Below are 17,907 nucleotides of genomic sequence, written 5' to 3' on the forward strand. Positions count from 1 at the left end.
ATTCCAGCACTAAAGAGGTGGAGACAGGAGTGATATGTCTGGGCGGAGAGAGGAATATGAGGCAGGAGGAGACAAGAGAGATGCAGTCTGAGGAGCAGGCAGTCTGAGGATGCAGTCTGAGGACAGGATCACCCCTTTGGTCTGAGCACTGGTAGAGGTGAGAACTCTCTAGTGGCTGGCTGCTTTGCTACTCTGATCTTCAGCATTAACTCCAATATCTGACTTTGAGTTTTTATTATTAAGAACAATTAGAATTGTGCAGACTCAGGCCCCCAAGACACTGCCCAGCTGATCGACCTGGTTCTGAGCAACAATAGGGAGTCAGTTCATTTCTGAAAGGATCTCCTTGAAAGACCTCTAAGGTCCATGCTTTGCCTGTATGCCATGTTGCTTATCCATGGTCCACTGCCCCAGACCTTGTTGAAGCCCAGGACCATCGTGTTCCTTCAATTCCTCCCACCAACTACAGCCTGAGAAAGCCATAAATACTAGTCCCCAGCCCCAAAAAACTGTATGAATTGTAGAAAATTTCAGGATAATGGCAAACTCCAGAGAAACAAGGAAAAGGGGGGAACAAGGGTGAGGCTTTAGCTGTCTTACTAAAGCAAGGAGGACAATTATGTCTAGTCCTCTCAATGGTGACTACATAGGCAATGTGTTTATCATTGTTCAAAATTGTTTCAGTTTAAAATAGTTTTAAAGCATTATAATGAGAAGAGAAAAATAATTACAACTCAGAGGACTTCCAAATTGCTGTTACACTTAAATTTCATTACCATGCAGATACCACAAAGTACTCTATCAGCTGAAGTAGGAAATCATGTCTACACTACTCCTAGTACATTAGTAATGAAAAAGGACAATGAATACAGAAAGGAAACTAAAGTTTTCTTCAGTCTTCTTCCTCCAAGTTCTTACATCATGATTTGTTCCTTTGTTTGAATTAGATTACTATTTTTCTAGAGAAAATTCCAAGTTCATAGGGAAGAAATGTAACAAGCAGTGCATACAAATATATGCAGACATAAAATTTAAGAGATTAGCTCTACCAGGAGTGGGTAATGCATACCTTTAAGCACTCAAAAGGCAGAGAGGCAAGAGGTTCTCTGTGAGTTCAAGGCCAGCCCAGTCTACATAGTGAGTTCCAGGCTAGCCAGATGTACAGTGTGACCCCGTCTCAAAAAAAGAAAAAAAAAAAAAAAAAAAACCTAATACTTTCTACCATTAGCCATATTATATAACACAATTAACTAATTTGCTAAAATGCCAGTATGTGTAAATAGGATATAAATGGGAGAGTAAAGGCACATATCTTTATTATCAAACTTATAAATAGAAACTGTTAACTCATAAAGTCAAACTCTGCACCACAGCTTCACATTTGTACTATATAGATGTTGCCTTATGAATGCATTCCATTTGCTGTGGAATTAAGACTCATACAGAACTTCTTCAAGAATAGAAATATAAAAAATACACTAAAGAAAATGGAGCGAGAGGAGCCCACAGCACAATGGAAACAGAAATAATGGCACATAGGCAGATATTGTACTAAGGCAGGCAGGACTTAGAATAGGGCATTATGTGATGAAGGCACTAGACTATGATGGTAACAAAATTATGGTAAAATATTATACATGGTATGTGGGCCTGGATGGAAAGAAACCAACTCATACACTGGGGAGAGTGTAAATTAATATCTTTGAATGGATCTATCAAAGATTGAGGTATACATCTTCTTCAACTGTGATATAGTCTTTGAGTTTATCTTCATACATATGTGTATGCACTCACACAAACTAAATGTATGGCAATATTGACCACAAGAGCATTTCCAATATTCCCCCATGCAAATGCATTGGAATATTAAGTAACTATTAAACAGAAAATAGGTGAGAATGGTGATGCATATCTTTAATCCCAGCACTCAGGAAGCAGCAGCAAGCAGAACCCTATGAATTCAAGGACAACTTGGTCAACACAGTGAAAATCTGTCTCAAAAAGAGATGGGTGGGGGTGCTAGAGAGATGCTCAGAGATTAAGAGCACTGTCAGCTTTTCCAGAGGACCCAGTCAGTTCCCAGCACCCACATGGTGACTCAAAACCTTCTGTAACTCTAGCTCCTGGCATGCAAGTGGCTCATGGACACACATTCAAGCAAAACACTCATAATGCATAAAATAAAATAGAAAAAAAAAAGGTGTTTTTAAAACAAAGAAAAGAAAATGGACTGTGTGCTAATATGAGACACTGTCCAATACAAGTTGAGCAAAATAATGAAGAAAAAGAGTGTTAATCAGATACTCACTGCCTCCACTTCAGCACTGTCACAAATTAAGCTACCAAAATGTTTCCAACAAAGCTGCTGGAAGAACTGATCCATTATTGCTAACATCTTGTAAGTGCATAATTAAGGTCAAATGAAAATGAGAAAAATCCCTTATTGGGGAATAGATTTGTAAAATTAAAAAAAAAAAAAGAACCTTGACCTTTTACTCTATGAACTCATTTTTATGTCATAGCCAATATGGACTACGTTTGACATTTTCAAGGTGGGGAGATGATCCTAAGCACTCTGAAACAGGTGCTATTAATCTGTTATTCAATACCATTTCCTGAATAATAAAGCAATGTGATCTTAGGGCAACCTTTCAAATACAGCCCAACTTAACATTTAGGGAGCATCTATTAAATGCATCTATGCTGGCTTCTAGGGTGCCTTTTTTTAAGGACCTTAAAATCTGAGAGAAAGCAGGCCAAGTGGAAAAAAAAATCTATACTACATGATAATATATTAAAAATAGTCAAACTACATCAAAATTTGAGGAATGTTTAGTTTCCCGTCATAGCCTAAAACCAGCCAGTCAGAAATTATTTTAGATTTTTCATCACATTGTTTTTTCTTGTTTTTAAGTTCTCCAACCCATCAACCATTTCCAGCAATGATTATGCTCATTCAATAGTGAGTCTTGTACATGTGAGAAGCACAGCTTCAATCTCCAACACCACAGACAAAAGCATCATACTATTATACATTGTTTTCTTTTCAAGATTTATTTTATTTTTATTTTTATGTATATGTGTTTTGTTGCATTATGTGCACCACATGTGTGCAGTACCCCCAGGGGCTAGAAGAGGATGCTGGGTCCCTTGGAACTAGAGTAACAATACTTGTAACTCATCATGTGAGTGCTGGAAATTGAATCCAGGTTCTCTGCCACCAAGCTATCCCAGTTATGCATGGTTATTAATATATCATTCTCATACCCTTTGTGATACAATCACACAAATGAGTCCTCAATTATATTCTCTCTTCGTTTCCTGTATCTGCTAATATTACTACTATACTGACAATATCATCACAGTTACTAAATCAAAAAATAACTGAAGCCAGGAGTGGTAGCACATGCTTTTTTTTTTTTTTTTTTTTTTTTTTAGTGTATTTATTTTCATTTCATGTACATTGCTGTTTTGCCTGCATTTATGTTTATATGATGGTGTCGATCCCCTTGAACTGGAGTTACAGTTCCAAGCCACCATGTGGGTACTGGGAATTGAACCTGTCTCTGGAAAATCAGTCAGTACTCTTAACAAAGCCATCTCTCCTGCCCCAGCACATACTTTTAATCTCAGCACTCAGCACTTAGGAGGCAGAGGCAGGCAGATCTCTGTGGGTTCAGGGCCAGTCTGGTCTACACAGTGAGTTTCATGACAGCCAGGGCTAAGTAAAGAGACACTGTCTCAAAAAAAAAAAAAAAAAAAAAAAAAAAAAAAAAAAACTGAATCTTTCCCATATTTCTATAATTGCAGATTTTTAAATGAAATACTGAAATTGTTGTGATGGACCATCTCCAATCATACAACATCTTACCACATCAGCGACACATGAAAAGGATTAACGGAAGACAAGATTCTTCTTTTTCTTTTTAAGATTTTATTTATTATGTATACAGTCTTCGGCCTGCACGCCAGCAGAGGGCACCAGATCTCACTCAAGGTGGTTGTAAGCTACCATGTGGTTGCGGGGAATTGAACTCAGGACCTCAGGAAGAACAGTCAGTGCTCTTAACTGCTGAGCTATCTCTCCGGCCCCCAAGATTTCTTCTTTTATTGAGTACACAGATAAAGGATAAAGTATAGAATATGCTCTGGGATAGAGCATATTCCTAGTTACAACCATAGTTTCAATCCCCAGCACTGCAATTAATCAATACAGCAGTAAGAATACAGGGAAAGTAGGATCTTTCTGAGATTTCCTGAGCAGTGCAGTGAGACTAACAATCTTTTATACTAACGGAGAACAACAACTTCAAAATATATGAATTCTCAGGTTTTTAGCAACCATGCCAGAGCAACACAGCTCTGTCCACCTGAAACACTACAATAACTTGTTGATTTCTAGTTCTAAAATAATTCCAGAAGCTGCACCTTAGCCTACACTCCTGGCCATTATCGTCTCTCTAAAGGGAGCAGAGTAGGTAGGGATTCAGCCCAGAACTATTCTATCTAAACCACTAACTTGTAAAACTTTTAAAATAATCACATGGTTCCAATACTGTTTTAGTCTTGTCCATGAAACTGGACATGGCAACTCCTGGAACATACAGGCAACAGTTGTTTTTCTGAGAAAATAATTAAAATCAGTAAATATTAGGTGTTAATTCACATACAACTGCTACCATGGGCAAAAAAAAAAAATTCTCTGAAACCTCAATAAAAATACATGGACTTATTTAATTAAAGCATGGATGCTCTAAATCTGTGTTGTCGTTTTGTTATGTGTTTTGGTTTTTGGTTTTTTCTGGTTAGGTTTAGTTTGGTTTTTGGTTTTTTGACACAGGGTTTCTCTGTGTAGCCTGGCTGTCTTAGAACTCACTCTGTAAAACAAGCTGGCCTTGAACTCATAAAGATCTGCCTTCCTCTGCCTCCCAAATGCTGGGATTAAAGATGTACTGGGCATGATGACTCACACCTGTAATCCCAGCATTGGAAGGAACAAGGAAGGAAAACTGCCAACTGGGATTAGACATCAAGATTGACGCTGGAGAGGGAGGGAGGGAGGGAGAGTGGGAGAGAGAGAGAGAGAGATTGAGTCCCCAGCATAGAGGCTCACACCTATAATCACACTTTAGAGACAGAGGCAAGAGGGTCACTGAAAGTTCAAAGCCAGCCTGGTCTACACAGCAAGTTCCAGGACCCTATCTCAAACAAAACAAAAGCCTTACTAATATTTCTACTTCCAGAATGAAGCATCATAATTTTAAAATGCCAGGTTTGCATTTCATCCAGAACAATCGGATAATTATGTACTTTATTCCAAATTTCAGGGAAGAATCAACATTATTTCTTTCATTATTAGTTCCCCTGAATGCTAACCTAGAACAAGAAGTAAAAATGGCTCAGTGTCTGGAAAAGATACTCTAACTCCTCCATGACTTGATGTCCCTCTTTTAAAAAGGAGGATGACATACCAGCAGAATGGCTAATCCCCAGATGCCATGACTCAAAGTTGTATTCTGAAATCTGCGCATGGGCTCTGTGTGTGTGTGTGTGTGTGTGTGTGTGTGTGTGTGTGTGTGTGTGTTATTTTTTAATTGGAGGTTAAAATGGCATTTAAATCAAAAAGACAAAACAGTACTGGACCAATTAGAGTAGTTTTAGAGGTTGGATGTGGAAATGGACCTTGTTAGCATGCACAACACCCAGATAAACCCCCAAAACCAAACAAATTAAAGAATACTGTTTAATAGGCAGTGAGAGAAGTAACTGGGAGGTCAAGATCTACAGCCAGCATGCCTAGCTTACTACATGAGTGACCTTTAGCAAGTTTTAAAAATCTGTGCCCTATTTTCCTCTCCAACTCAATGGGAATAATAACAGTAAGTATCTCATAATTGTTAAAGATTAAATGAGTTAAATTATGTAAAGCAGTTAAAATTTGACACTTCCACCACACAGAAAAAAAAAATCCACAGTTTTAATACAGTGTTAAAAAGGGTACTGGAAAATAGACTATCCCATACATTAATTATAACAAGCCTTAGGAAGGACAATTTTAAAAATCCCACCTTTGTACATTTACCCCACTGGTATTCGTGTACAAGTGAGAGAAGACTGGTACACTAAGAGTTTCATTTTGTACTAGGAATCTTCATACCCATCAAATGACATTATTAAACCAAGGGCAGCAAATTCATGGACATTGTGTAGCAGTTTTTACATAATGGAATCAGGAAACTCAATTGCTGATATGAAAAGACATCAAAGTGAAAAAAGGCAAGATGTAGAACAATGTTACCTTTTGGGTGAAAGGAGACAGCAAGAGTAGGAAACATTTACTGTTGCTTGCTTTGCACTGAGAGAAACTAAGAGCCATGAGAAGTAACTAGCAGACCAGAGAGGAGGGGAACGTCAAACTATCTCTTTATCATATTTTGGCTTTTATATTCAATAATATACAAATATTAAAATGCTAAAAGTGAAGCAAAAAAATTCAAGGACTAATTGCTAGCCTTGATTATTATTTGCAAGCTGTTACTATCTCCTTCTAAATACTTTTTCTTAATCCTTCTGCTCAGAAACCTCTTCTCCGGCCACTAACTTGCTGACTATTTAAGTAATTTATCACTAATGACTGTGGTGTAAGTGGATTAAGGCATAGGTGCCAACACCAGGTGCATTGCACGCATGCGATTGTCAAAGATGCGTGTGTTGAGCGTCTCCTTAGACGGATGTTCTCACACTAATGAGTAAGGTGCCCTTACGTAGATAAGACCTAGCACTTGACTCCTAATTCGCTCAGTGATTCCCTCCTCCCTCTGGTGTGAGGGGTATTTCTATATCTGACTGTTCCGAGGCCAATTCTCGATGTCACTCCAGCACACCAAATACTCTACTGACAGCTCAACAGTCCCTTTTTATGCAAGCCCCTCCCCTTCCCTCCTCCCTCAACCCCCATCAGCTCCAGAGCTCAGTCCTTCACACAGACAGACACACAGACACACAGACACACAGACAGTTCAGCTTTTCCCCCAAGGGTCCTTCCCTGCGGTACAAGACCATCTATCTCCCTGGCCCTCATCATCCGGTGACCCAATTCAGATCCCAAACCTCTCCCTCCCAGTCGATCTAAATCACTTCTTCTAAGGCTCTTCTCCAGAACCAGGCAGGCAGCTAGCTGTACAGCCTTTCCCAACAAGTATACCACTGACAGCTCCACGCCAGATTCCCACCCCCCCCGAAGTATCCGCTCCTCTTCCCCGCCCTCTCGCCCCCACGCACTGCTTTCTCCCCATCACTCGCCCACCTTGACCTCCTCGAAAACCCCCAGCCTGACTACACGCACATGCTCTCCTCTCCTCCCCACCCCCTTTCCACCAGTGACAGCTCAGTCACCTCCAGCCCCTGGGGCCTGCGCCCTCCCTGAAGCTTTCCCCCCGACAGATGAGGGTCAGATCCCAGATCTCCCCCCACCCCCGACCTCCCAGGCCTCCCCGGATCCCGCAGGACCACACGGCCCGGGTCGCCTCAGCGGGGCTCCACTCACTCACCCACTCTCCCGCATCACGTTGCTGTCCCCGCAGTCGCAGGCGCCCCCGGCCTGGCTGCGGAACATGTTGAAGTCGTGTCCGGTGTGGTCGCCCTGGTGGAAGCACTCCGCGCACAGCGACATGCAGGGGGAGATGCCACACGTCCGGCAGCGGTAGGCCACGAAGTTGGCCGTCCAGACCAGGCCGCAGAGCGCCGCGGGGTCGTAGGCCCGCACGGCCGCGCAGAACTCCTCGTAGCCGCCGCCGCCGGCCAGAAGGCACTTACACCACTCCAGGGCATCCTCCTCGGCCGCGCCCGGGCCGCCGCCGCCAGCCGCCTCCTCGCCGCCCGCAGCCCCCGCCAGCGGCCGCTCTGCGTTCAGCACCCGCTCCAGCAGCGCCTGCAGCTCCTCGGCGCCCGCACGGTTGTCCGGCCGGCTGAGGGCGGCCTTCAGATGCGCGGCCGTGGCCGCCTTGTCTAGGGCTGGCCCCTGCTCGGGCACCTCCGGCTGGGGCGGCTGCGGGCCCCGACGGCCGCCGCCGCCGCCGCCGCCGCGCGCCGCCGCCGCCGCGCGCCATGATGAGAGCTCAGAATTTGGAGAGTCCAGGGCCCGCGGCTCCTCCCGGGAGGGTGGGGGGATTGACTGCTGCTGCGGTGGCTCGGCCCGCCCAACTCTCGCGATACCCAGCCCCGCCGCGCTCCTCCGCGCGCTCCCCGCCCCTGCGCCCGCCCTCGGGACTCGCCCCGCCCCTCGTCGGGCTCCGCCCCCTCGCCGTCTGTCCCTCTCAACTTGTTTGTTGGCTCCCAGCTTTCAAAACTGACAAACTCCTTAACACGGGAACTCGGCCCAAAGACAATCCTTAGTAAGAGCGGCTCTCTTCTTTATTTTCCTGGAGCATAGGAATTGTACACAACATCTACCAGATGTATTTTAGGCATCTGTATCTGGTTTTCCGATGTTGATAACCTGTTACCGGAGCCTGAATTACTACTGGATTCCTGCTGTTACTGAAGCTGCCTCCTAAGTATTTCGCTACGTTCTTTTTTTAAAAGTAAGATAGATTCTTATTGTCCCTTTTTAAGTTATATCTAATGTGTTTATTTGAGTAGACGCTCTCTGATGTGCATGTGGTGGTCAGAGAACAAACAGCTTGTGGGAGTTGGTTCTCTCTCCTGCCATCAGGGCTCCTTCCATCAGGCTTGGCAGCAAGCACCCCTCCTTGCTGAGCCAGGTCTATGGCTGTCTTGTTATCCTCTTACCCAAACTCTTTAAAAAAAAATTTAAGATTTATTTATTATGTATACAGTATTCTGTCTGTGTATGCCAGAAGAGGACACCAATGTCATGTAGTTGTGAGCCACCATATGTGGTTGCTGGGAATTGAACTCAGGACCTTTAGGAAGGGCAGCCAGCGCTCTTAACCGCTGAGCATTTCTCCAGCCCCTTACCCAAACTCTTTAGGGGAGACAAAAACCAGGCTCCTTAAGTTGTCTCTCAAACCCACCAACATCACTATTTCTCACTGTCTGGAGCAGACAGAGAGAGACAGAAACCAACCACTGGAACCTGATCACTGTATCCAGAGGGTCTTGGTTAGTTTTGTTTGCTTGCTTATTTAAGACAGGATCTCCTGTGGCCCAGACTGGCCTGGAGCATTCTATATAGCCTAGGATGACCTAGAACTCCTACCTCTATCTCCCAGTGCCAGAATTACCACTATGCCTAGTTCATAGATACCAAGCATTGAACCCTGAGCTTTGTGTGTGGTAGGTAAGCACTACACCAACTGAAACTCATCCCCAGCTCTCGTTTAATTTAATGGGATAGAGGGGTTGCTGGAGAGATGGCTCAGTGGTTAAGAGCACTGGCTGCTCTTCCGGGTGACCCAGATTTGATTCCCAGCACCCAGATAGCAGCTCCAACTTCAGGGAACCCAAAGGCCTCTTCTGGCCTCTATGGGCACCAGGCATACACAGAAACACATGCAGGCAAAACACGCATACATAAAACTTTTTAAATAAAAATAATTGTCTTAAGCAGAAAATTCTCATCCCCACTGCAATACAGTTAATTGGCCATTTTCCCGTGGCTTTAGGGGTTAGAATGGGTTGTTTGTTCTGAAACACTGTGTAACCCAGGAAACCCTCAAACCAGAACCTCCTGCCTTCGTGCCAGCATTGCAAGCTCCTTGAGGGCAGGAGAACCAGTCTTTATCACTGCTGCTAAGCATTCCAGCATCTGCTGATTATCGTTAAATGAGAAGTAATTCCAGTAGGCAACACTCCTTGAATTTCTTGTGTGAACCAGCTCTTTCATGTTATTTCTTTTAATGTGCTCAATAAAGCCTGTTAAGTGGCAGTAGAGGGGGAAAAAATTAGTAATTCATATGCCAAAAGCACACAGCAAGCAGCATGTCTGTTTTGTTCCCAGTACTTGCCTCAGACGTCCCAGGGAGCAACTTTCTGATAGCAACCTGGCAGACATTTGGTAAACTAATTTGTTGCTGTTGTGGGGTATTCACCAGAGAAGACTACTTGTACATGGGTTTAAGCCAAAAGAAAGTCTTTATTAGCTGGTTGGCGACTGTACTGGGTGTTTGAGATCCCAGTGTAGCTCTGAGCCTTTGTCAAGAGCACAAAAAAACATGTTCTGGGCTTACATACTTCAGTTAACAAAAACAGTTATCAGACCAGAATCAAAAAGTAAGGTTAGTTCATTTAGAGACTTTCCCATAACTATGGACTTTGATGGATTAGGTCTTTGTTTTCATTTTGGGCAGGTAGTACTGACTTTTACAGCCTGAATGGCACTTCCACCATGGAGTCAACTGTGCTAAGGTCTGGGGCCCTGTTGCACTCCATGAATAAGGCAGGCAGAAATCTTTAGGCTTTAATAGACGCAGATAAAGAAATTTTCCTGTGAATTTTTTAAGGGGTGAGGACCATGCAATGATATTAAATGATAACAAACAAAAATCCTGAGAACTGCATTTGTACCTTCAAAATGTCTTGAGGAACAGTCTGCAGAGGACTTAATGTAGGCCAAACCCTAAATGCACTGTCATGCTTTTTTCCCAAAAATATTTTAAAACATGAGCTGAGAAACTTACTAAAAATGATCTTGTTTCAATATTAAACAAATGAGAGAACTGCAGAAAGTACAGCTGCGAGGTCTTAGAAGACCCGGTTGTCTCCAAAGAAAAAGGACAAAGAACTCCCCCAACTCCACCCCCCCACCCCGTGTGCATGCTGGCAACAGATGTAATCCCAGCACTTGAGACAGCAGGAAGGTCAGAAGTTCAAGGTCATCCTTAGCCTCTTAGGGAATCCAAGGCCATCCTGAGCTACCTGAGGACCCTTCTCAAAACTAAATTAAAAGATGAAACCAGACTTGATGGTGTACACCATCAAGTGTCCAGATGCTGCAGACACTTGAGGCAAAAGCACCACTCGGCCCTTGTTAGTTCTCACTGAGGCAGCAACCAGTCTAGGCGCTGAGAAAGTTACCTCATCGATGGTCACCTGTCCCCCCCCCCCGCGCGCGCGCGCCCCCACCTTTACAGGTGTTCACCAGGTCTCTCTTGCCTTTCTTGTCTCTTGCCTTCTTCCTCTCTACTCTTGCTCCTCTTGCTTTCCTGTCTGTTTAGCTGTCTGTCTGCCTCTCTCACATCCCCACTCCTAGACAGCCTTTCGCTCTTTCATGCTCCCCTTCCTCATTGTAAGGACTCAGGCATTATGCTGGCCTGACCCTGTCACCTGGCAGTACCCTGGTCATCCCAGGGTTCCATGACTACTAGTCCGCACGCAGGTGCAAAGGACCCCATTAAAAGAAAAACTCCCACCCACTTACACCACCCCCACCCCAACCCTCTCTTTCTGCTGTCTCTTTCCTACTCCCTATCCTGCTGTTCCCCTGGAGCAGACAGGACTTTTCCTGTCTCCCTCCTCTCTTCTGTTCTCTCTCTGTCTCTGTGTCTCTTTGCCTCCTTTCTCTTTCCTTCCCCCCTTCCCCTTTCTAATAAAACTTCTCACTAAGCTCTGTGTGCCTGGCATGTTTGTCCCATCCCCCACCTCGCCCCACCCCTACCTCAGCCATCCTTGCCTGCCATGGAATCAGCCAAGGTCCCCCACACGAATTATTCCTAACACTCATCCCCCAATAAACCTCTTGGCACTAACTCTTGAAAGTGACATGTTCCCTTAGTGAAATACCTTGGCAGGGCATACTGAAAGGTACCCACTTTAACTTTCTTTCTTTTTTTAATCCTCTCAGGCCTTAGAAGTTTGAGGCTAACCTAACAACATAGCAAAACCCCAAGAAACAAAACTAAATGAAAAAAATTAAAAGTTAGGCAATAATTAATGTTGAAAGAGAAAACTGACAAAGTAATTTTTGTTGCTGTTTTTCAAGACAGGGTTTACCTGTGTAGCTTTGGAGCCTGTCCTGGAATTTGCTTTGTACTCTAGGCTGGCCTCGAACTCACAGCCATCCACCTCTCTCTGCCTCCTGAGTGCTGGGATTAAAGGAGTACACCACCACTGCCCAGCAACAAAGTAATTTTTACAGATATGGCCAAAGAGGTTAATATTTACTAATAAAGCACTATACTAGAGTTGGGAGTGGTACATGCCTGGTACATGCCTGTAATCCCAGCACTCAGTTTGGGGTTTTGGTGTTTGCTTTTGTGTTGTTTTGTTGTTTCTCTGTTTTGAGACAGGCTGTGGCTGGCCTGAAATCCACAGGGATGTGGCTGCCTCTGCCTCCTCACATGCTAGGATCAGAGTCATGCACCACTACACCTGGCTTCCTCCCAGCATTTGGGAATAGAGACAGAAAGATCAGAACATTAAATTAAAATCATCTTCTCCTGCATAACCAAGTTCAAGCCCAGCTTCAGCTACAAGATAACCTGTCTCACACACAAAAGAAAAAAGAAAAAGAAAAAAGCATCTTTTTTCAGAAAATGAGGAAAAGACAAGAGAAGAATTGTTTTCAAGGCTATGTAATAAGTATTACTACTGCATGTAAAACGGGTAAAATAACACTGACATTTGTGCTGGGCAGTGATGGCACATGCCTTTAATCCCAGCACTCAGGAGGCAGTGGCAAGTAGATCTCTGAGTTCAAGACCAGCCTGATCTACAGAGTGAGTTACAGGACAACTAGGGCTACCCAGGGAAACCCTTTAGAAACAAACAAACAAAAATGACCTCTGCAGGTTGTCTTAATGTGAGATAATCTGGCAGAATAACTTTCCATGTGGCAGTCACAAAGGTTCTCGTCGTATGATTTCAAAAGTTGCCATTAAACTTGGTGAATGTACTGTGCGCACAGGGAGGACATGATCTGCATTTGGAGGTCAAACAGAAATTGAGATGTTAATATTGTTATGAGCATCCTGCTCCATGACCATCTCCTTACTTACCTCTTGCTGAGAGAGGGACACAGTTCACCAGCTAGGGTGGTCACTTCTTCCCCAGGGTCCAAAGTGGACCTGGTAGAAAAGAAATGCTTCAGCTTTGTAGGGAGTCAACACAGAGCTGGCCTGAAGTGAAGTCCATGGGCAGAGGCCATACTGGAGACAGAGGAGCTGATGTACTCAGAACACAGACACGGGTGCCTACAGACAGCTCTTCTTCCTCCACTGCATGAAAGATTGAATATAATTATAGCTGCTTCTTTTATTGTTTTATTAACAAATAAAGCCAGGGAGTCAGATATTGAGGTATAAACCTGATAGGTTCACAGAGCGATATAGAAAAAGATCAGCTTCTCTCCTCTCCACCTTCCAGATCACAAGGTTCAGTGCTTTCCAAGACCCTCCTTCTTTCTCTGTGTGTGTCTCTATCTTCATCTGAGTCCATCAGAAAACTCTGTGGTTTACTCAGGCCAGATAAACATGAACTCCACCCACTGAATCAAGATTTAACTCCATTGTCAGTCTCAGAACAATAATACAAATGAACCTCCAGTAACATTTCCCCCTTTTTGTCTAAAAAGGAAGATTTTAACTCTAACATGGTAGAATTATATACAGTAAGGACAATTATCAAGTAAGAATTGCATCCAATGTCCAGTCCATTTGTATTAAACAAATTCAGAGAAAATACTCCATTGTCTATCTTCTCTTGGTGAGGACAAAGTTTTATACCTAATTCACTTTCTATCAAAACTTGTGTTACCAACCTAGAAATATCTTTTTAGACCTAAAAACGTTTTTTAGATAAACAACTTAAGTTTTTATGTCTCTCAACCTTATACATTTTACATCTCTTTTGTGTGCTTCTTTTCTGAATTTGATAACTATAACTATAACTATCTGGTCTCCAACCCCATCAGAGATCTGAGAAGAATATAATATTACCTGAGTCAACAGGTCGTTCGGAGAAAGCAAATTCCAAAGCTATAGAAAGAGACATCTGGCTGCCTGGACAGTCACCCAAGATTCCTCTGTAATGTTAGAGCATCCATCTTTGGCCTACAGGCCTAGAATATCTGACAGACTTGTGTGAAGTAGAAATTTTGAAGGACTGTCTTACCTTGTCTTGGCGAAGTTCAGCAGTCACCTTCTTTTGAGCCCTGCTTGTCCAATTTGGACAAATACTGTCAGCAGTCCAGGCAAGGGCAGTTTTTGCCCAGTGGCTAACTTTGCACAATGAAAGCAAACTCCAAATGGAGATTCCTCAATTCCCATCATCCTTTTTTTTTTCTTTCTTTTCTTTTCTTTGGTTTTTCAAAACGGGGTTTCTCTATAGCTTTGGAAGCTGTCCTAGAACTCACTCTGTAGACCAGGCTGGCCTCGAACTCCTGTCATCCTTTTTAAATACATTGGTGCTACCAGTAGCAGACTTGTCTTGCTGTCTGTCATGAAAGCCTTATGTTATTAAAACATTTTAAATGCCATATTCTATAGGTCTCTGAAGTGTTTAAAAACCATCTATCTAAACTATATCTCTGTTTAGCCTAGAAAACATACCAAACATGGTCACAAATTTGATTACTATAGATGACTAACTACTAACCTGTACTTATTAATTATCCTAAATAGTTTTTAATAATAATTTTTAAGTATTAGAACTTCACATTGTTAAATGAGCTGCATAGGTAAAACACCTTAAACAAGGGCAGAAACATATACAGTATAACAAAAATAACCCTAAATTTGAATCAATATACAAAAATACCTTAAACAAGAGTAGAAACACATATACAATGTAACAAAAATAACCTTAAATTTGTATCCTATGGCTGGGATCATGTATCACTATGGTGGTGCTTGCCTTTAATGCCAACACTCAGGAGGCAGAGGCAGGCAGATCTCTGTGAGTTGGAGACTAGCCTGGTCTACAAAGCTACACAGAGAAACCCTGTCTGGAAAAAAGAAAATTGTACCACTATAAAAAAAAATCCATACCAATGTTAACTATTTGAGACTAGTGGTTATTTTAGTTTAAAAGGAGATTCAATAATCTACCCCCTTTTCCTGTAATTCCTATAATATCTTGTAATATCCCCCCTTTTTTCTTTTCAGAACAAGGTCCCTGAATCTAGTCTCCTTTGTGTGGTTTTTCCCCTGACCGTAACCAGTAACAACTTTCAACCAACCCCCCAAATGATGATAAACATCTACAATCCATCAACTGACCAAAACCACTCACCCCACCTCTTGGGAAATATGGACACCAAGTTATTAAAACTATTTCCTGTTGGGTGGGAGGGAGAACTGTGGTTGGAATGCAAAATGAAATAATTAATTAATTAAACAAGCAAAAAAACGATTACTGTTGTCTGGGGGCATCTTTAGGAGACCCCGAGAAAATTGACATAATGGTCCTGGGAGAGCTAGCTGTTGTCCAATCTTGGTGTGATGGAAAGTGCAGGGCTTAGTAGAACTCCTAGCTGGAGTAGTCTGTGAGGCTGGACCATCTTAACTAACCACTTTGAAGTTGTCCTGAGCAGTTTGTAGTCCAAAGCTGATTTTTGGATGGTGTTTATCAGCTTAGTGGTGTTTTCAAAGGCCAGGTGGATTTGTCATTGCAGTGCCCCATTATCTTCTTGGAGACCTCAAAGGTCACCACCAGGAATGGTCACAGGTCACTGCAGAAAGTTTAAACATTTTAAATGTCATATGCAGCAGATCTTAAAGAGATTAAAAGACTGCTACTTGGTAAGTACATCCAGGGTATACAAACTTAGTTCCAAGTTACCTGGTTCAGATTCAAGCCTGAAATCATGCACAGGAAGCTAGATGAAGCCTATTTCTAGACTTAGTGTTCTATATGACCATTAACATCATGATAAAAAGTTTAAATATCTATAAGAATCTTATAAATTTTGATATAATATTTATACCTTAAGAAAAGTTTTAAAGATTCAAAATAAAACCAAAGGATTATGAGATTAGTGGCAATAGAATAGTCTCTTTATTTTGGTTTTTCTTCTGTCCCATAGCAGGGGCTCTTCTGACATGAAACAGAGATTTTGGATTTTTCTTTAACAAGAATGTTTGGGTTTAGAGAAGGAGAGACCCATGCTCCAACTTCAAAGTATATTTAATTTTTAGTTGAATTGGGACTCAAAAAAAAAAAACAGCCATTTGTTTCATAGGTCTACAAAATATTTGGGAAGATTTATGAGATTTTATCATTTGAAGTGTGTTATACCATTAGGACAATTTATTCTTTTTCTTGGGACATTTTCTCTGCACGATTCGTCTTCCCTCTTCAGATATCTCATTTGTCTGGTGGTCTTTAGATTCCTTAGTTGTATTCTTTTATTCTCCTGGAAAGACAAAAACAAAACCCTATCTACCCCAACCCTAACTTTGGGGAGTTCCCTTTTTTTGCCAGGTTATATCTGATCAATGAAAGGCATTTGGGTTTTTGTTTTTTTAAGATTTATTTTATGTATATGAGTGCTCTATTTGCATGTACACTTTCATCCTAAAAGAGGGCATCAGATCCCACTATGGATGGTTGTGAGCCACCATGTGGTTGCTGGAAATTAAACTCGAGACTTTTCAAAGAACCGTCAATGCTCTTAACTGCTGAGCCATCTCTCCAGCCCCAAAAGGCATAATGTTAGTCTTATAAGTTAATTTAGATTGAATGGCCACAGTATTTGATAAACTGTTTGAAAATAGCCTCTCCTAATCAAGAGATCTACCCTTTTTTAATTTAATCTTTACCAATTTTGATGGTATCCATAGCTTTTCTTCTCCTGTGGAAACAAAGCAAAACCTGTTACCCAACATAACACATATTCTGCTTTCCACTCTGAGGTCAACGCATCTTTGAAGTATACAGGCTGATTTAATTCAGCAGATTTTTCTACTATCAAATGTTTCTCTGCAGCTGTGGTTCCTTTCTTATTAGCATTCAAAAATTTTAAAGCAAATAGAGTATTGGGCAATCTATCTCTGGGGAGCTTTATTACCCCTTTCTGTTTATTAAGCATATCTTTTAAAGTGTGATTAGCTTTTAATTTGTACAGGTTTTCCCATGATGACCATGACTTTTTTTTAAAGATTTATTTATTATGTATACAGGACAGAAGAGAGGACCAGATCTCATTATAGACGGTTTGTGAGCCACCATGTGGTTGCTGGGAATTGAACTTAGGACCTCTGGAAGAACAGCCAGTGTTTTAAACCTCTGAGCCATCTCTCCAGCCCGATGACTATGACTTCTAACAGATGTTATGTGTGATTACAGAATCAGCCTTTTTAAAACTCAAAGCAGTTGCCCATTGAAATCCGAGTAGGTATCAATAGTATGGTGCACATATTTTGAAAGACCCAAGAAGTGGTACTTTCGTAGAAGGAGACCCGCACCCAGGAATCGGCGAAACCACGAACTTTGGATGCAAAAGCAAGAGGTTTTATTGATGGCACGCGTACCCGGGGGCTTAGCTTTTGTTAGGCCAAGCCCGGAGCCAAGGGAGAGGGGTCCTTATATAGCTAAAAGCACAGTGCAGAAGCGAAAAGCTTAGTTACAGGGATTCTATTGGACAATTTAATGAGGTACAGAGTTATTTTAGGTCAGTATATTCTCAAGGTCTGTACCTGGTACAACAGACCCAATTCCCCCCTCTGCGTCCAGATGGGCGTCCAGATGGCTGACCTTGGGACGGAGGTTCCCCATCGGGCAGGGGTTGCGGGGGCGGGGGGCGCCCTCTCCCCGCTCGGCCCCAGCCCCCGGGGCGCGGCGCCAGGCGGGCGGGCCTGGGTCGCGGCCCCGCCTGGGTGAACCGGCTTGGGAGGGAGCCAGCCGCCAGGCGTGTGGGTGCGCGCATACGAGAGTGTCACCGAGAGAGAACCAGCCAGGGGGCGGGGTCTTTCAATTTTAAATTCCCAAACTTCACAAAATAAAAACATC

At 42.7% G+C, this 17,907-nt stretch overlaps 1 protein-coding gene across 1 annotated transcript in view; it reads right to left on the reverse strand.

Annotated features, from left to right (window-relative positions):
• The window catches only part of Ubr3 (ubiquitin protein ligase E3 component n-recognin 3), a 157,436-nt gene that overhangs the window by 125,845 nt on the left and 13,684 nt on the right, over positions 1–17,907 (reverse strand). The window contains exons 3-5 of the mRNA XM_027420475.1: positions 17,653–17,783; positions 9,683–9,876; positions 7,551–8,338 (exon numbers count right to left, since the gene is read on the reverse strand). Of these exons, the coding sequence (XP_027276276.1) occupies positions 7,551–8,338; positions 9,683–9,876; positions 17,653–17,783 (1,113 nt within the window). The remainder of the gene's footprint in view (positions 1–7,550; positions 8,339–9,682; positions 9,877–17,652; positions 17,784–17,907) is intronic.

This window comes from Cricetulus griseus, chromosome 6 (genome assembly GCF_003668045.3).
Source record: "Cricetulus griseus strain 17A/GY chromosome 6, alternate assembly CriGri-PICRH-1.0, whole genome shotgun sequence".
NCBI classification, from domain to species: domain Eukaryota; kingdom Metazoa; phylum Chordata; class Mammalia; order Rodentia; family Cricetidae; genus Cricetulus; species Cricetulus griseus.